General features: G+C 39.3%; 1 protein-coding gene across 7 annotated transcripts in view; it reads left to right on the forward strand.

Annotated features, from left to right (window-relative positions):
* The window catches only part of SUGCT (succinyl-CoA:glutarate-CoA transferase), a 473760-nt gene that overhangs the window by 50579 nt on the left and 396679 nt on the right, over positions 1–26502 (forward strand). For all 7 annotated transcript variants that reach the window (XM_077302697.1, XM_077302695.1, XM_077302699.1 and 4 more), the window contains exon 9: positions 5215–5310. In XM_077302697.1, coding sequence (XP_077158812.1) covers positions 5215–5310 — 96 coding nt within the window. The remainder of the gene's footprint in view (positions 1–5214; positions 5311–26502) is intronic.

Raw genomic sequence — 26502 nt, forward strand, 5'->3', positions numbered from 1 at the left:
ATATTATATTTTGGGGGTTCCCTGATGAGGCCTGCCAGTATGCAGAATGGCTTAAAACCAGCAAATATAAAGAACAACTAAAATATCTTTTTTAGCAATCTCTAAGTGTTGTTAAATTACTAGTTTTATAACAGTGTTAATATAAGGGAATATCTCTATACATTTTGATACTGAGGGTGCATTAGTATGAAATTGTGTCTGTGTTTTTGCAAAGTATAAAAAATTTTCCCCTTGCCACTTTGCAACACCATGAAACTTGGTTGGATTATTCTTTATGTACCAAGTCATGTCCTGCATTCCCTTGGATATGTGGAAACAAATGTATAGGGCTTGCAGAGTGATGCTGTAATTAAACATAGAGTATTCATATGTCTTGTGATGTCAAGTCCCATTGTCAGACTGGAAGGAAATAAATATTTGGAGTTGGAGCCCACCAACTTTTCTGCCAGTGAAAAATAGAGAAGCCTTTGACTATTCAAAAAGGCTATGTTGAGAATCACAGGGCTTGCATGTACAAAAATTGTGTGTAATGGGAGCTGTCGTATAGAGGGGAATTGGGTGAGTTTGAGTGAAATAGCTGGCTGGATCCAACCCTTGGTGCTTCACCATGGCATGTGAAGAAGTGGTAAGCAAGCTTTGGTCATGGAGATGTTAACAAGAAAACGGCCTATTTAATATTACTCACAGCTAATATGTACCCCTTTGCTTCAGAGGTGATAGTTTTCACATCTTATATTAACTAAATCACTCTCGTTGCTGTAAATCGTGCTTTTTAGATCCTTCTGAAAAAGTATCCTTCTTTACTGTCTGGTTTTCCACTCTGGCACGTCATATTTCGTTTCTGCAGCTGATTTTTTATTTTAGTGGTGATGCTACGGTTTCATATTTTCATGGTCTTATCTGGTATATAGAACTGGTTATATTTTGTGACTTGGATATCTTTTGTGATCACACACAAAATAATTCAGATGTACGTGTGTGTTCCCTTCATTGAATTGAGAGAAAGAATGTTGAGGGAAAAGTAGACAGCCGTGATGATACATATTTACAGCAGGTAGATCTGTCTACACCAGTGAATGAATGCTTAGACTGTGTCTTTGTGGAACATCTGTTTTAATGTCTAAAGGCCACCCTTGTGGGATGTTTTTATTGAAACGGAAATAAAACATGCCTTGGGCTTCAAAGAAAACAGCACAACCTGCAGACTAAATAATATCTCGTAATTAGATGTGTTATTTTGTCTTCTCTTCTCAAAGATTGCAAAGCATTTGGACACACTGATGGGTCTCAGTGCTCTCTTTTGGCACTATGGCAGGAGGAAGATAGCTGCTGGAGAACTGGGTTCTCAGATCTAGTCACAAAGAACAATTTGTTAAAGAGCACCAAGGGTTACTTTCAGAAATTCCTTTCTCATAGAAAATAAAAGGCACAGTAGTGTCAGATTTGTTTCTGGGAGGCCCCCCTCTCTGCCATGGAAACGTGCTGGTGATCTTGGGCCAATTACATACATAAACATTCTCAAATTAAATGGAGGAGAGGAGAATGATGTAAGTCACTTAGGGTCCTCAAGAGAAAAGGCAAGGCATAAATGGGGTGAATAAGTCATAAGATAAAGTAATTATCATACAGCAATAGGGTTCAAAGTTCCTTGTGCTAACTTCAAGAAACCCTTTGCTACATCACTTCATTTTCCATTTAGTTCTTGCCTGTTTGCCTAAGAAACAGTAGCAGAAAAAGAGAATTCTGGCACTATTTAGGGTGTATTCTCAGGGTGGGGGTGGGAAGAGTTTAGCCGGTATAGGTTGTAGTATAGGCCTAGCTGTTGACTGACATGAGCTCAAGATATCCTGAAATATTTTAATGAAGCTGCATTTTGTAGCAGTTATGGCATAGCCCCATGGTGAGTTACTCTAAATCCATTGATTTCAATGAATTTAGACTGGAGTAACTCTACATAGGTTTGCGCTATAAATTTGATAATCATGGGCTTAGTCATCACTGGGGTTTATTTGTCCCTGGTTCCATTCTGAAGGACACAGCTCTAGAATAACATAAGAATGTGTTTCACTATGGTTACAAAGCAAAGCACCCCACCTTGCTAGAAATGTATATCTCTGCAGCCTTTCATGTTTAGAAACAGGTGTAAATCCTTCAAATCTCAAGCCACATTTGAACATGATAATGCGTAGAGTCTGGATTTCACAGTATTGTAGGTGGCAAACAGCAGAGGACAGAGCAATTGTTTTTGTATTATCTGCTTTTATTGTTTGCAATGCCAATAAAGGTATAGTTGTTGTTGATAGAATAATCAAAGATTTTAGATATACCTTTTTTAGCTGTCCCCTATGCATGGCACAGAACTATCTGGAAAATATTTTTTTTGATAATTTTCACTGTTAAATGTAAGCAGTTGGGGGACCAGAGACAGAGCTCAATAATACTATTCTCAGTACTGCCTACAACAGGCTTTCTCAGCAGGTTTCATGAAACCCTGAGGTTTCTTGATGGCCTTGGAGGGGTTCCTGAATGGGTGGGAGTTATTTAATTTTTATATATTTGTTAAATATTTATGGGGTGATTTGACCATATATGGCCAAAGATGGGCCTGGAGGGAGTGGGAAGGGGAGAGGTTGCAAGTGTGCTTATACACAGCTCTGCTTCCCAACCATATTCTGCACGATCAAAGACTGGCCTAGAATGATTAACAGAGAAACAAATATTGGGAAAACATCTAACCTGCATTAGAACATAAAAAGAGTCCTGATCCAGCATTCTGTCTCATGCAGTAGCCAGACAGTTTCTTTGGATGGCCAACAACAGGGCATAGAGGTTGAGGCCTTCCCCCTGATGTTGTTTCCTGGCTCTGGGATTCAAAGGATAGTACATCCGAATGTAAAGATTCTCTTCAGTCACTGTGGCAAGTAGCCATTGATAGACTTGTCCTCTATTAATTTATCTTAAGTTCCTTTTAAAGTATTAATTCTTGAGGGCATCACTGCACTCCACATTTTGTTCACTCTATGTGTTAAGTAATACATTATTTTATCCATCCTGAACCTGCTGCCATCACTTGTTGGATGTTCTTGAGTTGTAATATTTTGAGAGAGGGAGAAAAAAATCTGTATCTCCCCGCCCCATACATAATTCTATCATGTTCCCTCTTTGTCATCTCTTTTGACAAAAATAAGGCCACAACTTTATTAACCTCAGTGCAGCATAGGATGGATGCTGCTCTTTTATGGTCAGCAGACATCAAGCAAACCATGATTCCAGCGGTTACCTGGAGCTACCGAGAGCTCTCGCCCTCATATGGAGCACAACTTCCCTTGCTGGCTGGAATCTTCCCAGGAAGGGCGGCATTTAATGGGGGAGAACCTCATGGATTTGATTCCCCAGAAATGTGAGACTACTTAGCCTCTCTAGCAAGGGTGGCACTGCTGCAGTGCACATCCACACAGCCTCTTATGGAAGCCCCGTTTAATGGCAAGTCTAATGTGCAGACTTGAACTGGCCCCAAAAGGATTCTTCCCATGAGCAAAACCAGCTGTGACAAAGAAAAAACAGCAAAACCAGTACATATAACAACTATGCTAACAACCTATAATGCTAAATATTTAGAAACATAGCTAAATTAAACAACCTGAAGAAAGGAAGGGTGGGTGGGAGGCTTCCCTGGCTGGTGCATGGGAAAAGAGGACAGAGCCTGTTGGGAGAGGTGGGAAATAAATCTAAAAATAATAATAAATAATAATAATAACATATGCCATGTGTGCGATCCTTAAAAGAACACACAAACCATGGCCTTCCCTGCCCCTCCCCTCCCAGTGCCATGTTGCTATGCCCAGCACCCCTGAGCATCCACAGCATGGCTCCTCTCATTGGCCCTGGACCCTCTTTTGCAGCCTTGAGTGCCTCCATTGTTGCAATCTGGCAGTGTACGATGAGGATGTGGCTGTATTTATTGTATTATCACATTTCTGTTTGGCTTTCTTCTTTAATACAGAATTGTTGGTTCAGAATTAAGTGTTTGAAGAAATGGATTTTGGCCACTGATGCTTAAGTGTTTAACTGAGTTTTAACTTTTTTATTTATGTCTTCAATTAAATAAACAACATGTCCATAATGTACAAAAGGCTCCCATTAATAGCCATGGAAGATACAGCATGTTTCAGTATCTGTCTTTGTGGACACTTTAACAAAAGTATCTAAAATCCAACTATTCCTATACAGAATATACATTGAAAACCATGACATTATACATACAAAATTGAGATCTCAGAAATATAGCTATATTAATGTCTTACTGAACAAAGTCCAGACCGTCCTTTATGTGTTTGTTCCCGCCCAATAATAATAAATACAATCCCATATCCTTGGATAAGGTATCTTTAGGGAAGAAAAGTATTCATGTAATATCCATATATTAAAATTGCAAAAACTTCGAGAAATTCACAAATCTTTTTTTAAAAAGTTAAATCTGTGGGTTCAGGTACCAGGACAGTGGGAGTTCATTTCAGCTCTTTATTGTGACTCCAGCATGATAGTATAAGAGGCAAAACTGAACTGAGATAAAGCCATCGACATCCTCAACTTATATACAAATACAGAATGAAAGATCTTCCTGCCACAACATCTGTAATAGTTTGTAATAGTTTGCACATTATTAAAAAATTGCTTGTGAGCCAAATGAAACTTGGTATGGTCCCTGAAATGTCTCAGTTCTTTCTGAGATTCTTGAAAAATCCTTGGGAGACAAGCAAATGAGCAGACAAAAACTTCTAGTGGGATGTTGGGCATCTAGACAAATCAGACAATCTGTTGTTTGGGCAGGGGACAGGGACAACTAGGCCTGACCTGAAGTATTTACAACTAGGCTAATAGACCACTTGGATGGAATGGAGTCATGACTAGGAGAAGAATGCTACTGTATAGTTTGTACAAGAGGTTTGAACCCTAGGATGTCCTACAAACACAATTTATCATATCAGCTTCAGCCTATTAACAAGAATTCTTTTATTGAAGGTTTTGGGAAATGAATATCAGTTCTTCATTGTATCCTGAGATGACAGTTAATGTTCCAAAGCATTGTTGGGATGCTTTTTGACCAGAATCTGGAACATAGATGCAGTTTTGAATTAGAGATGCTAATAGTGTGTGGGGCATATCAGTAGCGTCCCAGTGTCTGTCTTTATGTGTGTTTTCGTATTTCTGCAGGTTGCCTGTCTTACTTATGTAGCAAGCAATTTCCTAAATTGCAAAATGGAATCGAAACGATGGGGCACAGCTCATGCCAGTATTGTTCCTTACCAGGTAAGTAATTAGGAATCTTTTTGTCTCTCTTCTTTAATTCTTTGAGTTTTAAAATAATGTTTACATGGAAAAATGTATTGATTTCTGACAGCATTATGAAAGTCTTCCTTGTCTGGTTAGAATACGGTTCTGTTCTGTTTCTTTGTTTTTGTACTTGGCCTGTATGTTCAGCCACTGTGGACTAGTAATAAGAAATAGCATTTCAATGGATCAAAGAAGCTAGCTGATATGAAATGACCTTTTAAAGGTACTGATGGCTGTTATGCTGAACATACTGCAAGTGAATGAACATTTGATTTCCATTACATTTAATGGCTCCCAAACCAAACAGTTTGAGAAGTCCCTCTGTAACTGTGTAAGATAGCAATTGAATAATTAAATTGTAGAATTCACAGCTAATAGATGTAATGATGGCCTTGTGTGTGCAGTAGGTGGCTTGAAAATGGATCAGTATATAGCTACTGGCCATGACTGATGGAAACCTTCAATCTAGAGGTAGTTAAATCTCTGGATGCCAGTTCTAGGAGGCAAAATCAAGGGCAGACCTTTTTCTTTTTCCATCAGGAAAGCTAGTTGGCCATGATATGAGATGGGATGCAGGACTGGACGGACCACTGTTTTCTTCTCAATATACAATAAACCTTTATTGACATATAAACCATAATTTCATTTTCTTCTCAATTAGTTGCTTAACAAGCATTGAGTTTTAAAAAACCAAGAATTTCTAGTGCAAGGCCTGTTTATATTTATACAGAATAATACTTGCAGCCATATGCCTAAGGCACTTAATCTAACTAATCCATGGAATGTTTTTGTCCTATCAAAGCCCTCTGAAAATTACTCCTATATCCATAATTTCTCATTTAATTAGTTTCAATAGTTTTCTCTTTATATCTTTGCGGGTGTGGGGGGAAAACATAAAGAGATGTAAGTGAGAGGCAGAAGTCCGAAGAGTCCCCAAACGATGATAATATCTTCATTATTAGAAGAGCTATTGCTTGAAGGGCTCAGGATACAAAGGCTGCTGCTCGAGTGAAGTATTAATCAGCAGGTGATAGTATTCCCATTCATCATTATATTGCTTTGTAAGATCATAACTTGAAGGAATTGTTTTATTTCTTGTTATTTTGGTAGATTTGGTGGCATAGTGATCAAAACTGTTTGTTCAAACAAAAAAATGCTTTAGATAGAAACTATGGATCCTATAAATATTTTGTCTGTCTTGTGTTGGTAACGCTGCTCTAGTTCATATCAAGTATACTAAAAAGGCGAAAAATAATTGCATCAGCATTTTTTGAAGTTCACCTGTTTTACAGAAATTAACATTGAATATTTGCAACAGTGGGCCCTTGGATTTTGGGGAATGAACACTGAAAAAAACTATGAATCTTGCCATGTTTGCATTCGTGACTTCCATGCTGGACTATTGTAATGTGCTCTGGGTGGTGCAGTGCTTTCAAACGTTTTCAGACTTTGTAACCAGTTCAGGATATGTTTATATAATTGTGGACAGGGAAAAGCTTGCTTTGGTTATATTACTCTGACATTGATTCAGTTTTACTGATTCCTATTTTGTTCTTAGGCTCAAATTAAAAATACTGATTTTGCCTTTAAAGCCCTATGCAGTTTGGTAGCAAAGTACTTTAAGGTCCACATGAGCTTTCCCATATACTTATAACACCAGCTGGAGAAGCCCTGTTCTGTGTTACATCCTTATCAGAAGTCTGACTGGTGGTCACATGTGAGTGAGTAGTCTTAATCGAAGAACTGAAATTTTGGAACATAGGTGAAGACAATCCTGTTGTGGCAGACTTTAGTTTGAACTCATGGTGCTATTTTGAACTCATTGTTTGAACTCATGGTGCTAGGTATTTTCTTTTAATATTGTTTTTTCTTGAGTTTGGATTTTGGTTTGCTTTATCTCTAATTTATCCCACGATTTTACTCTAATGGTTTTGATGGTTCTGTTCATTTTGTATTTTGTTTGTGCTATGATTTTAACTTATTGTAGTTTGCTTGGGATTTTATAATAAAAAGGGCATAATTTAAAAAAAAACTAAATGGATATATTGCTAATCAGTTTCAAACTATTTCCACACTAGGGGTATTGTTCAGATTTGCATTTTGAAAGGGTTGAATTTTTTTGTCCATTTTCACACTGAAATACGCCTCTTCATGTGCAGAATTGCCCCCTCACATGCCCCACAGCAAAGGAATCCCCAGAAAACCGGTTTTCATTTTATAAGTGGGGACTAACAGGGTCTAATTTGGCATTGCTAAATGCAGAAATGTGTGCAATCAAATTTTTCTGTGCACCTGCTGTTTAGAATTGTTTGGGAATGCCCCTTTCCTCATCACAATCTTCCCTCCCCCTCCCTCCCTCTGTTCCGAAAAATCTGCCTTTTTTTGTTATAAAAGGGGGGAATGTGTTACAACTAGGGTTGTGCGATCTGGCCGCCAAAGCGGTCGTTCCTGCCTGTAGCAGCCAGTGCCGCACCGCGGTAGGGGGGAAACATGGGTGCTGGTGCACCAGTTGATGCACACAAGCGGCGCTGGCTGCTACGGGCAGGAATGCCTGCTTCGGTGGCCGGATCGCACAATCCTAGTTACAACCCTGTTTGTAAGGGTTTTTTTTTTTTAATTGCAGTCTTACACAGCAGTGTTATGACGTTATAGCACTATAACTCAGAGTATTTTTTTTAATGGGACACTTGGGGGGGAGGTGAGTAACAGCACAGAATGGTGGGATTAATGGGCACAATAAGAACAAAGGTGCAAGCAGGCACCATTTGGCAACAAAAACATTTTTTTGAAAAGGGGAAGGGAGCAAAGGATGATAGGAAGCTGTCTCAGTTGGACTGAGTGTGGAAAGCATGTCGCAAATTTCAGCCACAGTTGGACTCATTGCAGAAAGCATGTCGCAAATTTCAGCCTGAGAAATAAGAGGAGGAAAGCCCAAATACGGAAAGGCTAGAGTCAACTCCTAGCATCCAAAGGAAATCCAAAGCGAGGCTAAGCAAGGTATGTCTTCTAGGGTGGAAATGTTCTCAGTGTGTTTCTGTGATCCAAGCAGATTGAAAAAGTGCAGTATTCTTCCTCCTCTGGTGGTCTCTAACTCAACCTTCATCCACATGGCAGTGATTCTTCATTGTGCAGACACTGTGGCATTCCAGTGCTGAACATGAATTCACAACTGCAATAGAGAGGTCACATGGAGTTATTCTTTGTATTTTCCTTGGCCATCCCTGTGAACATCCTTGTCCATGCACCATGGCATGGCTTTTAGAAGAAGAAGACGAGTTTTTATATCCTGCTTTTCTCTACCCAAAGGAGTCTCAAAGTGCCTTACAGTTGCCTTCCCTTCCTCTCCCCATGACAGACACCCTGTGAGGTAGGTGAGGCTGAGAGAGCTCTTAGGACTCTGATTAGTCCAAGGCCATCCAGCTGGCTACATGGGGAGGAGTGGGGAATGAAACCCAATTCTCCAGATTAGATGCCACTGCTCTTAACACCATGCTGGCACTCTTTTGAAAGACAAAGAACTGGCAAAAAGCCCTCTGGTGGTGTGGAAGAGGAATGGCACCTGTGAGCTTTTTCTTTATTTTTCTTTTTAAACTCATACTTTGTTGTGTCTGTTCATTCTCATATTTGTATATGATAATGAGTTACTGCTATTAGCAGATCTTGACAACTGCTTTAATCCAATCCAGTTTCCCAGTTACTCATGCACCTTGATTCTAGCTACACCATCCTGGCAATTAACATTCTCCCTACAGATATAATTGTTGAGAATAGAGAGTTTAAAATTGTTTCTCATTTCTCAGCAGCTATAAACAGACCTGCGCAATGTAGCAACAGTGCTGAATAGAAGAATATGTTCTGTGACAAATGGGAAGTCCAAAATAGCAAGGAAATACTATATTTTAATTCATTAATTATTTATAATTTAATTCATTAATTAAAGTATTAGCCTTTCCTTGGTATTCCTAATGGAACTTTTCTTTTTGACTCAGAGTGCTTTTCATATTTATATTTAAACATACCTGGCACAGAACCCCCCCCCCCCCAAATTACCTCCTATCTGGTAATGGTTGAAGCATTAAAGCTATAGTAAATTAAATACCTTTGCAGACAGTGACCCACTTTCCTCCTCTGGGAGCCTTTTCTGTAAGTTGGAAACTATGACTGGAAATGCACAGGCTCTACTAAATGCCCAGAGATCAACCACAATGTATCTTAAGTGCAGGAATGGTGAATAGGTGATAGCGTCAAGATTTTGTGGCATATATTTGGGGAGGGACATACAGAACATTGTCCCATTGTCCCATTAGAGAGGAATATGCACACAAGAGAGAATTCACTAGACTAGGCAGAGCAAGGTTTAGTGAATCCGGTATGTGCACCTGGAATGTTGGGTCTATGGAGGGAGTTTCCATTTCAAGGACAAGGGTAAAATAAAATTTGCATAAGCTACAAAAAAGAAAATTCCCTCAGACCATACTAGTATAGCAATGAATGATGATCAAATGACAGACTCTGAAGGGGAAAAGAAGGCACAATAATCTTGGTCCCAGAATGTATTGCACTAACTAGGGCTGTATGAACTGCCCAAGCATGGTGCATTAATTTGCAGGGAAAGAATGTTAAAGTTTCTTGTCTGCGGTCCAGATAGATGTTTTCTCTATCCTAGATAAAATAGCTTTGCATTCTTTTACCAGATGGCTACACTGAGGTTCAGTGAGTTTGTGTCCAGACAATGTAATGTTAGTCTAGCACCTTTTGGAATAGAATCTAAGACATTTTGTTGTACTCCCTGAAGATAGACTTCAGTACATGCTACCTTTTGCTTCCTGTAATATGATAGAGTGCTTGAAGATTATCATTTTTAAAGAAACATTTGTTTTTGACTGCTTTGAGATGGCAAGAAATTCAAATAAACTAATCAAATTTACAATTATGTAGAACATATCTCAGTAAAGTTTTTTTAAAACAGAATTCCTCCTGTCTACTTTAATGAGAACTTAAACTGGAGAAAATGTAAACTATTCCACCGTAAGAAACCTAGAAGATATCTGAACTGTTTGTATTCTATAAACTTTTTAAAAATTTAGAATTAGCATGAGTATGCATTCAGACAAGCTCTAAATTAGAATTGTAAAAAAAAAGTCAGCTTTGCTATAATACTTTCAGAATGTCAGAATGTTCTTAAATCATAGAGGATTAGGAAACCTTTGGGAATGGCTTTTTAACAGATGTTGAGATGTTTTAAAAGTCAGTATTTTCAACATCTGTGTCTCTGTACATGACGACTCTGAACAGTGTCATACAATAAAAAGTGTTTAATATTAGCATTATTTCACTCTTGAAATGTGTTATCAATCAGCAGTTGTGATTGCCCTAATTAGTCCTTGATATTATTGAAGATATTTCATTTTACATACAAAATGCTGTCTTGTTCCAGTTTCTCTAAACTGGAGGAAAGAATACAAATTGTAATAGAAATTCAATGACACAAAATGTGACATGAGACCAAAGGGGTTGCAGTGGGTTGGACACGACTTCACAACTAACAACAATAACAACATATTATATATTTGGGAAACAGCCTCCTGGGAGGAGACTGTCCAAGGCCCTGTCCGTCCAGGTCCACCATGATTGGCCCTCCCCCTCCAGCTCCAAACCTCCCTCCTTGCCTGCTAGAAGCCTTGTGGCTGCAGCCTATATTGTCACCCACAAGGAGAGAGGTAGCGACAGGGCTTTGTGGCCTGCAGATACGCTCCTGCTGGGAGGGAGCCAGGGGGGGGGGAGTTTGCAGCCTCCCTGTAGGCCGCAAAGCCCTGTTGCCACTGGCAGGGGGGGCCTTTCCACTCCCTTTAGCCCGCTTTGAGGGCCAAAGGGAGCTGCGGCCACCCTCTCACACCCTCCTGCCTGCCAGCCCTTTCAAAGCCAATTTTTTAAATGGTCTTTGATATATTTAAAATGGTAACTTTGATACTATTTAAAATTTAAACTTTGATACCATTTTTAAAATGGGCTTTCATACATACATACATACATACATACATACATACATACATACATACGAATGCGCAGGGGAGTAATAAAGTTTACAGGGGAACTGAGAACTTTGTGGACTCCACCTACAACTTATATGAAAAGATTACTATAATCACCTTTAAGAATAGTTGCAGAACTGTATGAATAAGAATACATGTAAGAGTTTTATTTGGAATATTCTTTGCCACTGATAAAATTTTATTGAAAATGTGGCTTTACTGGTTCACGTTTTGGCGAGTGGATATTATATTCATGAAATGTATGTAGCCTCACTGTCAGTTCCTCTTCTTCATTTCTGCAGTTGCTGTCTGCAAACTGACATGACATGTTTCTTTGACGGAGTTAAAATTCATCTCCAGTCTAGGGACATCAGTTCCCCTGTAGAAAACGACAGCTTCATAGGGCAGACTGCATGGTATATTATACATTCTAGTGAAATCCCTCCCCAAACTTTCAATTCCACAGATGCCACCACCAGATCTCCAGGATTTTCCCAGGCCAGAGTTGGAAACCTCCTAAAGTTAGTTAAGTTAACAAGAGATGCTGATGTATCACTGTGGGCGGTTGTGGTCGGGTGTGGGAGGAAGGGAGGGGAGGATTTAGATTAGATTTTACCACCAGTTCCCATAGGATTGTTCATCTTTATCTGTATTCTTATGTGGTTTTACTATTTTATTGTATATCGCCATGAGTTGGCAGGGCACGGGAGTGACGATCAATAAATGCAGTTATAAATAAAATAAAAATATTCAATAGCATTGATTAGAGTGGCCCTCCCGCTGGTGCAGTTTCATGAGTAGTACTACTAGTAGTAGAAGAATGTTTTTTTATACCCTACTTTTCAAAACTCAAAGGAGTCTCAAAGCTGCTTACAAACCCCTGTCCCTTCTTCTTCCCACAGCAGACACCCTTTGAGGTAGGTGGACCTGAGAGAAGTGAGAGAACTGTGACTGGCCCAAGGTCACCCAGCTGGCTTCATGTGGAGAAGTGGGGAATCAAGCCCAGTTTTCCATCCTTAACCATCACATCATGCTGGCGCTGTAGCTGTAGCTTACTAACAGTGCAAGTTCCGCTTTAGTGGACTTTATTTACTTATTTATTATATTTACAGTATTTGCTGGTGTATAAGACTACTTTTCCCCCCTTAAAAACATGCCTCCAAGTGGGGGGGTCGTCCTATACGCCGGGTGCACTTCAGTTGGGATAGACATAGCTGCCCATAGTGGCCCATAGTACTGTAATGTAATGTAACAAACTCTATATTTTGAGTGGAAATGTTGGGGGGTTGTCTTATACGCCCAGTCGTCTTATACGCCGGCAAATACGGTATATACCGCCCTTCTCAAAGGCTCAGGATGTAACTTAGTTTAAGATTTCACAATTAAATACAGCTTTCTGCTATTCAATGCTTTAAGTTCAACCCTTGTTTTGATGAAGTGGAGTTGTCAGTGCATAGTATAATTTTGTGAAACTCTTTCAATTAGTTCTTCAAATATCACAAATATAAAAATGCATATATACCACTCCAGCCTATTTCCATTCTGGTCTGTAATAATGTATTCCAAGAAGAAGGGCTTAGGATGGTTGAAATGACAGCGAATCAGCTAGGGACCAGTGTTGTTAGATGCAGTGAGGCATACAGCTGTTTGCAATCTTTCTCACAATCGCAGTCTTCCTGAGCCATTATTTCAATGGTCACCCTGATTTCACTTTACATTTTGACACAACACAACATTAGCCTTGTTGCATTTCACAAGCAAGATTTTCTAAAGTTTCCTTTTATTGCCACATGATTTGTCTCATGGGGGGTGGGGTGCAAAGTGATAGTTGCAATCCCATATTCCTTCAACATGCTAGCAGTGTGATGATTCTCCTTATAAAGGAATTTTTAAGGTGTTTCCAGTCTTGCTGATCACTTCAATCACCATGAGTGATTTTGGGATAAAAATGGTACTTTTCTGCAAATGATATTGAAGACCTTCTTGGCCTGCTGTTACTTTTTCTTATTGTTTCCAGGCTAAAAGTTCTGTCCTGCATGGATTCATCCTGTTTTAATGTATGTTATGTGACATTCAGTTATGAGTGTATGAGGCTGCCATATGCTGAATCATGCTGCTGATCCATCTAGCCCCGTGGTTTGTACAGCCTGTGGGTCAGAACCTGTTGGTGTGTTTCAGAGCCTCATTTGCTGGGCTGCATGCCCTTACAGAGCTGTCTTTTTAAATTGTTGATATTTAGAAGGATCTGCTGGTACATTGCGTGCCTAAGGAGCAGAGGTGCCATCCGTCTACCCAGAAATGGATCAGAATGACAGAGATGGGATCATTCCATGGTAGAGAGGATTTCTTTTTAGTACGGACAGACTTCAGTTCCTCCTCTTCATTTTATTATTTTTATTTATTAAAAAAATTAAAATACACTACATATTACTAAGTGTAGAAAAGAGACACTACATATTTACAGAACTACATATTCCATTTACAGAACTAGAAATGATGATCTGACATTTTCTAATATAATATTTTTCCCTCTTACCTCAACAATACTACTGCAGAGTACCAATTATATTTTCCCCTGAGTGTCATGTTTTCATCATTTACCTATATCTCATATAAATCAGTTATTTCTTTCCATATCACTTTGTCAATCAATATAATCTAATGTTCGACTCTATTTTCTATTAAAACTGATATTATATGTTGTACATCAAATATGTTAGTTTTGCCATTGACCTGTATTTCATCAGTTTATTTAACCAATCTGCAAGATCTGATAAGGATTCTTTCTTCCATCTTGTTGCATATACAATCCTCAGAGTTGTTGGCACATAATTAAGAAACTCATTGTACATTTTAATACAGTTTGGTACTATATTTAATAACATACATTTTGTATCCATTGCAAATTTTCTTTTCAATATTTTTTGCATTTCATCATGAATCATAATCCAATATTTCCTTGTTCTCTGTCAAGTCTACCACATATGATAAAACGATGCATTTATTCTTCTTGTTATTTGCCTCTGTCTCACTTGTCTGTCATGATATCTTGTTATTTGATTGCCCGGTTCAATCTGCCACTTTGGATTTAAAGGTGGTTCTCACACCTAGAATGGTTGAAGGCCATTGATATAGTTAATTATTATTGACTTAGACTGGCAGTGACTCCTCCCAGATTAGTGGGATACAGGGATGCAGACTGGGCAGAAGATACTAAAGACAGGAAATCAACTTGTGGGCATTTAATCTACTATGGCGTCAGAGTGGTCAGCTGGAGCAATAGGAAGCAAGAAAGTGTAGATGTTTCTTTTCTTCTTTGTATACCAGACATTGCCTATTCCAACAATTCCCAGGGATTCAGTACATGAAAATTCTTTTTACCAATACCTGCCCACTACTTTAGATCCTTTTAATTGGAAGCCTATGATTCTCTATGATGGTGATGATAAAAAGTGCCATCAAGTCACAACTTCACTAATGGTGACTCTGCACGGTTTTCAAGGCAAGAGATATTCAGAGGTGGTTTGCCATTGCCTGCCTCCATGTCATGTCCCTAGTATTCCTTGGAGGTCTCCTATCCAAATACTAGCAAGGGCTGACCTTGCTTAGCTTCCAAAGGTCTAATCCCTTTGTTTTTAACATTGGCTGTTATATATGTGGCCATGTTAACAATCCTACAGAGGACCGAGCTTGAGGTCCGAAATAGGATTGAAGCAAGCATGTTATTGGCCAGTGTGCAGGAAGGATCCCTACCCCAGTATCCAATCAGTTTGAATCAATCAACAATGGCATGCATTAACGGGTAGATCTACTGTCCGCAGTTGTATATAAGTTCTGGGTTTTGTGGGGTTTGTTGGTTGAGTTCTGACTCTTTACCAGCATGCTGAGATCACAATAAAGAGCTGACCGAACTCCCAGTATGCCTGGCTTCCCTTGAACCCATGAAGTTAACAGTGGCTATCCTGATGCCTTTAGAAAAGCTCACTTTTCAGGACGAAAGGCAATAGACTGCACTTGGCAAAAAGCATTAGCCCTCCCCAGAAAATAACTTCATTTGACTAAAAGGTGGGGAAATCACATTTTCAAATGAGTGGAGACCACTGATAAATGTTGGTGGTGTTAGTCTGTATTGTTAGTGGATATCCAAATCCTACTTGAAGGTAAATGTTGCTTATACAAGGAGACAGCATGGTATAGCCTGATTTTGGAAGCCAAGCTTGTTCAGTCAGTACTTGGAAGGGAGACCAGTCCATCAAGGAAGGCCATGACAAACCATCTCTGCTTTTCACTTGCCTTGAAAGCCTCTTGCTGGGGTCTCTATAAGTAGGCTGTGACTTGATGGCACGTTAAAAGGTAAAGGTATCCCCTGTGTAAGCACCGGGTCATGTCTGACCCTTGGGGTGACGCCCTCCAGCGTTTTCATGGCAGACTCAATACGGGGTGGTTTGCCAGTGCCTTCCCCAGTCATTACCGTTTACCCCTCAGCAAGCTGGGTACTCATTTTACCGACCTCGGAAGGATGGAAGGCTGAGTCAACCTTGAGCTGGCTGCTGGAATCGAACTCCCAGCCTGGCAGATCTTCAGACTGAATGTCTGCTGCCTTACCACTCTGTGCCACAAGAGGTTCGATGACACAGTACACACACATAAATATTGGTTACAGAAGCGACAATAATCTACCATCTTTGAAGATCCGGTGTTCACATTTATCCCCCATGTAACAGGTGCATGACATCCACAGATCCATGAAGGAATCCTGTCCATCACTGAGGGCATTCAAAGAGAGGTAAGAATTCTGATAGCTTTGCTATCTTTGCATATAAACTAGCAACAAAAAGCTTGCAAAAAGGAGCAAAAGATGGTAACCCCAGCAGATGTCTGTATATATGAGAGTCTTATTTGTCTCTGTCTGAGAGTGCTTCCCATTGTTATGAAGGCATCTTGGATTTTCTAGTAAACAGTCAACTTTGTGCTGAAGGTTCAAACAAGCTGTGCTCTTTAAACAACACTCTTTAAAGCTGACATGAAGACATTTGTGATGGTAGATTAGAAATATGAGTATGGTTTGAATTATACCCTCGAATAGAAGTTGCAAAATGTCATTTTGACCCTTTGCTGTAGTTCCCCTCCAGAAGAAAAAAATATAGTGTTCAGAAGTATCCCAAAACAATACGACTGCATATTCATTATGATCAATGTGATCAGTAGAAGAGACAGCACACTGGCTATTTAACCAGTAGTTAGCATTTTCCATAGCAGTATTTATGGCAACCTCTTCTTTTTTGTCAGGCTGCTCATGGTAGCTCTTCTGTGCTGAGCAAAACATCTGTGTCCCAAATTCTAGCTCCGTTTCATACCGCTCCCCAGGATTTTATTTGTTCTGGGTTCACTTTTTGTACTAGGGAAGACTTTCCTGGCTAGCTACAGGATGGCCAAAGTAATGTCAGCCGTTTAGAAACTTTACACTCTGTAGTTTTGCATACATCACCAGAGATTGCAGCTGCTTGGCTGTTTCTGTATTCTGCCTTGAGGTGGATCCCAGGGGATTGCTATTACTGCATGATACAATGTTTATTAGTGCTTTCTCAAGCCAGACTCAACAAAGAACAGAATACAAACAGAGTGATAAGTCTTCTCACTCAGTATGGAAGTTATTTCACCTAGGAGTATGGAAGTTTTTTTTTTTCTCCTTGGGGTGAAGGCCACCTTTTCATTTCCATCCTGCAGAGTTATGTTCATTAGAATTGGGGCAGGCTGGGAGTTTGACTATGGGCTGGGATCCAAATGTTAGATTTGACCCTGCCTAGTGGGTTTTCTATTCTTTGAACAGCAGACTTACATTCTGTCCCAAGTTACTTTTGAAAGCTCCTGTGAGTTCCAGCTTCATCCTTCATTGTTTTGGTGGGTTTCAGGAACCAGCAAAGGGAAGGCTGAGAAACTGATCACCCTGTGTTTCTGTACTAAACTTATTCTGTCAGCTCACAACTATATAAGGACCTTAGTGTAAGAAAGTTAATTAAGGGTTTAAATGTCAAGATGTCCTGTAAATTTCTTTCAATGGCCCACAGGTATTGATGCTATAGTTAGATCAGGCAGAAGGGGTAAGTAGATCAAATCTTCAAATTCATGTACTATATATGCTAATCACATATGTGTGGCCAAGGTGTTTAAAGCCTATGAATCTAAAAATCTGGTGAACGCAAGGGGGACAGGACTATGAGGCCAAAAATAAAGACCAGGTGCATGGGTACGATCTCTTGCTAAAAACGATGTGGCTGTACCAGGTGACAGATTATGCTTAAACTACCGTTCACCCTTATCAAAAGGATGAGCATATTTTAATTCCCTTAACGCAAACCATATGGTCCTATTATAACATTTTCAAGGCAAGAGACCTTTGCCTACAGCTCTGAGAAGATCAGTGTCTTTCAAAACAAGTAGGATTTTATGGATTAAGCGCAGATATTTTGTAATTTTTTTCTCCTTTTTTGATTGCCTTGCTGCCTCTCTGTGTTTGGGGTGTCCTGCTGTAGTTTCTGTATGCAAATCAAAGTGCTGGAAAAAGCTTTTAAACTTGGATAGCTATTGATGAAATCCTATCCAAGCTGTTGAATGTGATACAAAATGAATAATTCTGAATCAGCTCTATTAATGGTGAAAACAAACTGAATTGTGCAGTATATAATTTGATCTACGATCCAGATTTATATAGCTGTGGTAGTGGTGCCTGAATAAGAGCAACTGTTTTATGGTCAACAAATTACAGCATTGTGAAGATTCAGGTTTAATGTTGCAATGTCACTAGTAGAGGTGAAAGAACTCCCCTTTCTTTTTCAATCACAGGGTGGGTTGGAATAGTAAGACATATGCACTGTTATACTAAATTTTAATTTGATTTTAACTTTGATCTGGAAACAATTTGTCTCTCTTTTAAATACACAGCATGTTGCTGAAGTATTTAATTGTCATGAAGCAATGTGCCCACTAGATGTCATTCATGTAATCTGGTATTGTAGCATGCATTTCAGGGTTGAGATTTTTAAAATCAGGGTACTGAAAGAATTATCAGATTTTGTAATGCACTTGAAATTTGAAATTGTGTATTATGAGTGGATAAATATTATTATTCTGGTAATCATTTCATCTCAGCAATAGAATGTCGAACAGTATGATGTTAAGTAATTGAACAGAAGCAGTTATCATAATGTAAACTTCAAACCTGCCCCTCCATTGTACTATATATTTTAGCTTGAAATACAGGACAAGAATTGTTGAAAGGCTCAACTTGGAAGTCCTATGCAGAACCGATATGAAATGAACATTACGAGAGGAGGGCATGGCTCAATGATAGAGCATCTGATTTTGATGTAGAAGGTCAAGGGTTCAATCTGTAGTGGTGGTGGAAAGTGTCATCAAATTCCCAACTTACAGTGACCCCATGGGGTTTTCAAGTCAAGAGACATTCAGAGGCGGTTTGCCATAACGTGCCTCTGCATAGCAATCCTGGACTTCCAATGGAGGCAGCTTCATAAGTCTGATTTCAAATTTTTATTCACATTTATTGACCAATAGAAATAGAAAGTAAAAGCTTCATATTATAAGGCGCTTTGACTTACAATGGAACTGACATAACAAGATGGAATTGACATTATAAGCAGGAAATGAGCTTTTTATGTATTTAATTTCATTCCCATTAATTTGAAGATGAAATCCATTGCAATTCGGTTTTGATTATCTAATATATTTTCCCTGCCTTTCTCTCGGGAGCTTGGAGCAAAATACCATTGACCCTTAGAACAATCCTGTGAGGTTAGTTAGGCAGAGACAGAGTGATCGGAACAAGATGACTCTGTGACCTTCATATCAGTGTTGGGGTTGCAACCCGTATCTCTCAAGTCTCTAATACTCTAATTGCTATATCACACCTCATATAAGCTACTATATTTATCACACATGGCGAATGAACTGCTATCACTATATTGGAAAATTTCTGTCAGACAAATTTTGGACACCTTTGGAAAGTTCATTATGCCATTAGCTAAGATAAGACCCTATGGCAGGAGTAGTCAAACTGCAGCCCTCCAGATGTCCATGGACTACAATTCCCATGAGCCCCTGCCAGCCATGCTGGCAGGGGTTCATGGAAATTGTAGTCCATGGACATCTGGAGGGCTGCAGTTTGACTATCCCTGCCCTATGGAGTTTCAAGAGTTGCTCTTTTAAACTGTTGTGTTGACACCTGTTAAGCCTTGGTTGTCCTTTTAATCTGAGAAGTTGAAAATTACCAGTTAAAAGATTTTCAGGGTAATTCATAAGTCTCTGCAAGCAGAGTGAGTGCCTTGCCTTTCATAATTAAAAAGTATTTATTTAAGACAAGGTATTTTAAAAGCATAGTATGCTCTGTTAAGAGGACTTTCATCATATTGTCTGTTTATAAATTAAAATTTGTATCTCCACTTGCCTATTGTATGCTCGTCTTGGTGGTGATTTTGCACTTTTTAATAGATCAGAATTATAATTTACACAAGGCTGCTCCCATGCACTTTTCCTCTTAAATGTAGTAGATTTGTGGTTACACCACCACAAACACTAGAGAAAATTTTCTAGAAATTACTGTTATTAGTGCTTTCTAATAGTGTTTCTACTTTTCATCCTGAAATTACTGATCAGTATTTTATGTCTATATTCACCTTTCTTGTAACATCTCTTCAACATGCTTGTAAACCTCTGTGAGCCAGTTTGCTGGGAGCAGTGGTCATACAAATCCAATCAAAATAATAAATAAACATCTACTAATCCTTCTCTGCACTTACTTTGAATCCCTCATACTTTGCATGTTGGGGGTGGGGTGGAGCTTGATTAAATGACCCAAATAAAGTTTTCATTTCTATTATTAAATCACTTCATTTATCTTTGCCCTTAATGTAAGGGAATGGAAACACATACCGGACTGCAATTCATTGCAGTCTTATTTGATTGGTTATTATAATCAACAACCAGCAGAAATAACAAACATGAACACAATAAATAAGAATAATAAACCAACACAATGCAAAATAAAAATAAAAAATGCAATATTAAAAGTCTATATAACAAGAGTCCTCTTTACAGCATTAACATTTAAAAAGTGCAATGTCCTTTGAGACACAACCTTAGTACAAAACTGCAACTTTCATATTCTTATTTGAAAGCGAGCCCTACTAAACTCAGTGACATTTGCTTCTGAGAAAAATTACATTGTCTTTGATTGTTTTAATGGGTATTAGTGTTGGTTTATAGTAGAACAGTTAGATTTGAGTCTAGTAGCACCTTAGAGACCAATAAGATTTTGGACATAAAAAGTTTCAAGAATCAATCTTTTGTAAGGTACGAATAAGTATGAAAATCTTGCAGTCTTTAGATTCCACTCAGAAGGTGGGAGGGGTGTTGTAAAGCAGTGGTCCCCAACCTTTTTATCACCAGGGACCGGTCAACGCTTGACAATTTTACTGAGGCCCGGGGGGGGGGTAGTATTTTGCCAAGGGGCGCTGCTGCCTGAGTCCCTGCTCCACTTGCTTTCCCGCTGGTGCCCCTGACTTCCTGCCACCCGCTGGGGAGTGCTACACTGAGGGAGAGCTCTAGCCATGGCGGCCGCTGGAGAGCACCAAACGTGAGCTGGCGGCAGAGTGGCAGGGCAGCCCCCGAGGCAGCAGCCGGGGAGGAGGATGAGGAGGAGCTATGGCCCGCAGCCCGGTACCGTGGGTTTTGGACCGCTGTTGTAAAGGATGCAATGCATATGCAATCAGCTTGATCAGAGTAGCAGGGACATGTGTGGGGACAGGAAATTAGCATTTGTAATGTTATAAAAATCTTTTGAAGGGTCTTTTGAACTTTCCAATGAACTCAATTTCAGCAATCTCATGTTGTAATTCCATTGTTTGCGGTCTATTACTCTTATATTGGCAGCGGAATGATCTGGAAGTTTCTCCCATTTTGTTTGTCTGATATAGTCAAAGGGCACTGCTGACATTTGATGGCATGTATAATGTTGGAAGAACAATTATATGAGCCTGAGATATTATGGCTAGTGGTTAGGTCAGACTGGATACAGAAACAGAGTTAGCATCTTGGTTTGTTGGAGGCCCTTGTCTCAGGGGCCATGTTCACTGTTAGAAATTGTATTGCTGTGGTACTGTGGTAGTATAAGATAGAAAGGCAGACTGTATACAGTGTGACGTGACAGCACCGCAGAGGATTTCTTCAGACTTGAGTGATTTGTGCTGGTACTCTTTTTATTCTGTTTCCAGTGGTATCTTGTCACCCATGAAAATAATTTTCAGAGGGCAATGAGAAAGTGGCTCTCTGTTGGCAGACATTTTTCTGTCTGTTGGGTTCTAAGCCACTCTACCTAGTAATATATGAATTCAGCATAATTTATTTCCAGTTCAACAGAACCCATAGTGGGATCAATATAAACGTTCTGAAAGTTGACCAATTCAGGTGGTATTGGTTATCACTATTATCTGTGTAGTGACTTATTCTAAGAATTTTGTTTATTTTTAATTATCTAATGATTCATATCTCTCTTGTCAAAGCTGGTAAGTACCTTTTGTACATCTTATACTCATCACATGTGAGTTAATTTGATGTTGATTTTCAACACATCTCTCAAAGGGCTATCACTGTTTTAAAACCAATTTTTAAGTTGAAGGGCCAGGATAGCACATCAGACCATATTGGAAACAACTGCCTTCTGTACAATGGGTTCTCAAACTGCATTAATGCTGAGAAGCTTCAGAGTTGGAACTGGTTTTTGATCCACTGTGATTTGACTATTTTCCTTCTGTGGTAGGTATTAAGATTGTTTTATGTTTTGTATTTTGATTAATTTTATTGTGGAAGTACTCTGGACATATGAAAATGTCCTTAAAATGAAATAAAACAGAATATAGCACTGAAGGTAAATACAACTTGGCTTTTACGCAGTATAAGAGGCAGCAGAATTAAAAACCTGAGGAGTTCAGATTGGTATTTTGCAATTTGAGACAATCTTTTTGAATTGATCAAAATTCCCTTTGCAGTCTCTCCACATATTCTTGTGAGACTGTTCATTTGTTTTTTCGGTTAAATAATTCAGAAGTGTATTTTCAAGGTGAATAGAACTACCTTGTTTAAGTTGGAGTGCAGTGAACTGCATCATTTCATTGTTTTCTGAATGACAAATGCATAGTGCTTCAGAAAAATATGAGGAATGAATCCTGCATTTCTTTGTACTCTTTCTTTGTATTACATTTCTTTGCACACTTTCGCAACAAGCATATTCATAAAACAGAATTTAAAACAAAATCTCTTTGGGTCAGAACAGGAGACTTCATTCTCTTCTGGTGGTGGTGGAAAGTTTCTAAGGCAGGAGACTTCCACAGGTAGTTTTCTATTGCCTGCATCTGTGTCATGATCCTGGTATTATTTGGAGGTCTCCCATCAAAACACTAGCTAGGACTGACCCTGCTTAGTTTCTGAGATAAGGCTAGCCGGGACTGTCTGGGTCAGGATCTCATTCTCTTCTGTGTCAATGTAAAGGCCAAACACTTTATTTATTTATTTTTTTTCAAAATTGGCCAAGATTGTCCATACGGTTATTTTCCAGTTTGCTGTTGAAAACTTTTGAAAATAGTATAGCACTAGGGTACTGTCATGGATTGCTGAATAGTCAGGCTACTGTGAATTACATTGACTCTCTGCGTCAGTGTTACTCAAAATGACAGACTCTTCCAAGTATAGACAAGCAATTACTTTAGGCAGTGAGAGTTTATCCCAGACCTTACCTAGCTGCACACATTTAGTGTGTGCCCTGAGTGCAAGTGCCCCTTTATGCTGTCTCTTCAAAGAACTGGAAAGTGGATAAAGGCTTTTGGGAGTCCGATTTTGATTTTAACAGGCAGCTACTGTGCAAATAGGGTGTTTTAATTGACTAAGCAGGTTTTATTTATGTTTGAATCATGATTAAGTGACTTAACATAATGGTTTTATGTACTCATTTATGGTATGTCTACTTTGCTGCAGATCCCAGTAGACTTACAAAAAGCTTAGTCAAGAAGAAAATATCAACAAAATCAATTTTTAAAGAAGGAGCACATTCCCCCCCCCCCACCAATAAAACAGACTCCATAGTTAAATCAATAATAAAAAAATCAGATTAAAGTAGTTGAAAACAGCAGCATTACACGGGTTCGAATACCTACCTATTCAAACCCATAGTACAGCAGTCTGCCTCACTCTCTGAATGTATGATAAAATAAAAACATTTAAACATTTAAATACCAACATTTCCAGAATGTGAAGATAGAACTGCCCTAGTGAAATTCTTTGAGGAGGGAATTCCAGAGAAGAGGCAACACTTAAAAAAAAAAAACTGCCCTTTCTTTTCACCAGTCTGATTTCATATAAAAAAGGGCTTTGAATAGAACCTCATTTCAAGATTTTGGTATTCATGCTGGTTAGACCTTCCCTAGGTAACGTGTTTAGGCTGCTTAGGGCTTTTACTGTTGTGACATCACTTCTGGGAAAAACAAGGAAGTGATGCTAGTCCTCTCCAGAAACTACTGAAAACTCTCATTTTACCATAGTTTCTACAATTCCTAAAGATACATGTTATCACTTTTTTTTCTGGAAGTGACATCATGCTGCTGTTGATGGCCCCCGGTCTCCTACTGGTCTCCTACTGGTAGCCTATCTTTGTTGTTGTTGTTGTTGTTGTTGTTATTGTTGTTGATGTTATTGTTATTGTTGTTGTTGTTGTTGTTGTTATTATTATTATTATTATTATTATTATTATTATTATTATTATTATTATTATTATTATTATTATTATTATTATTAAACTTGTTACTTGCCTCTTCCCGGAGGCTTGAGGCGAGTTACAACAATAAAAACCCCAATAAAAACCCCATTCATTAAAATCACAGAGTGTCCAAGTAGTTATTTTCTAAAACAGTTCTAGCTGCTACACCAGCCTGCGTTCAGTATCAAAAAACACTAAATGTCTACAACTAACATTTATTGAGATACCAGGTCCAGAATGAGTCCTAAATTCAAAAACAGATTGTGGGGGTGGGGTGGGGGTGTAACTCCTTTACTAGTAGAACTATCATCCAGGACTAGGGTTACCAACTGTGGCTTGGGTGATTGTACAGGATGGAATTTGCAGGGGGATAGAGATGTGATCCCATAGAAGCCAGTCTCTGAAGCTACCTTTTCCTCCAAGGGAACTGATCCCTGTCGTTTGGAGATAAGACGTAATTCCAGAAGTTCAACCCCCATTTGGAGAATTTAAAACAAAAGCTCTTTGGATCAGAACAGGAGACAGCATTCTTTTCTGTAGGTTGGCAACCCTACCCAAGGCTCAAGATTAGGCAGAAGGGAAAGAAACAAGCAAAGTATGTTTTGATTTAAGAGGCATAGCCCATACAGAAAACTCATTACCATCATATGGTCTATTTATGTCATAAATAAGATTTTTTTTATTTCATAAGATTACAGGGGATAGAATTGTATGTATATCAGACTGTACTGAGCCTAGTGAAAAATATACCTGGTTTCTGCCTCTCCCAGGAATATCTGCATCTTGCCTGGGTTGTATTTCTTTTTCACCCACTTGTATGGGTACAAGAGTGAATCTAGTGGATCACCAGAGAACAAATGCCAAGAGACACAACAAAATACTTACAGCACCACCTCCTAAGATCTATGAAGCAGATAGGGGTGAAGTATTGCACAGTGAGACCTTGACTCCTGCTTTGTATCCAAGCATCTCAGTAGGGTACTGTGGGCATTTAATTTGAAAGCTCGTGTGAGGTCCAAGAGAATCAAAATGTATATGTTCTTGAATGGATCCTGTCTAAATATCATTTATAGAAACCTGACTTCTTCACTTCCCCTCTCCTGTTGCAGCCTGAAGTAATACCCTGTAATGTTGTTCCTATTGGATGGGGGAGCCTCTTTAGCAGAATGCAAAGGGGGTTTGAAGAGATACAGCAGGAAGGAAGAATGGTCCATCTAGTCCAGTATCCTGTTTCACATAATTCCCAACCAGAGGACAGGGTAGCTCTTTCAAAGCAACTGTTTCATCTTTTTTCACACAGGTCTCAGCATGCCAGGTCTACCTTGTGGTCTGCAAAGTATGCCTGCAGAGTTGAGGACTTGTTGATCAACCTGGCATTGCACAGCATCAGTTTCAGAGTTGGGTTGATCATCCTAGCTTCCACACCTGCATCTTTGGGAATGGGACAGAGATTAGAAGGGGTACGAGCATAACCATATGGCACGCAACTTTGAAGAAACCAAGAGTGGACACCGTTTAAGAAATAGCATTTCCTGCCTCCTCTTTTGCAATATCCCTTCCCACCTCTGTATCTGCCATATCCTCTGATTGTTGTTATCCCTCACTCTACTGGGCCTACTGGGATGGTCTGCCCCACACCAATCACATTCTTCTGATTGTAATGCAGAATCTATACTGCGGGAATCTGCACAGAAAAACCAGAGCCAAAACCGTAAAGGTGCAGAGTGCATGTGCAGCATTTGAATTAAGCCACACTGACCCAAATTCGATGAAAATAGGGAATAAACTTTGCATACAGAAAGGGCCAAAGTCTCAACAAGTTCAGATCCCATTAGCCTGTTCTTTAAGTTGGGATGTTTTGTCTCAAAGTGCATTACTTTTCACTTACCACCAACACTCAACCTCATTAGCCACAGTGTTGCCCACTCAATCATTTTATGTAGAACTTCTTGAAGCTTTCACCACACTGATTGGCAGTTTGGGGCTGGACGGACAAGCAGGCAGCCCAATTGTGTAATTTGGGCCCTCTGCTTGGGCCCTCCGCTTGTCCATCCAGGGAAAGGGGCCAATGGGCACCCTTCTTCATCCCGGAAAGAGCCCGCCCTCAGGGCCCTTACTCTTTTATTTAATCCGCTCCGCAGGAGCGGTTAAAGATTGTGAGCCGCCTCGGGCCTACAGTTGCTGAGAGAGGTGGGATATAAATATAAAAATCAATCAATCAAGAGCTTCCAAGCATCCTCTAGGGATTTGACTGTCTTGTTTTCCCCTTTCAGCTTCCTTTTAATTATTCCCTTTGTGTAAAATTGTTTCTCTTCA

This window comes from Paroedura picta, chromosome 11 (genome assembly GCF_049243985.1).
Source record: "Paroedura picta isolate Pp20150507F chromosome 11, Ppicta_v3.0, whole genome shotgun sequence".
In the NCBI taxonomy this organism is placed as follows: domain Eukaryota; kingdom Metazoa; phylum Chordata; class Lepidosauria; order Squamata; family Gekkonidae; genus Paroedura; species Paroedura picta.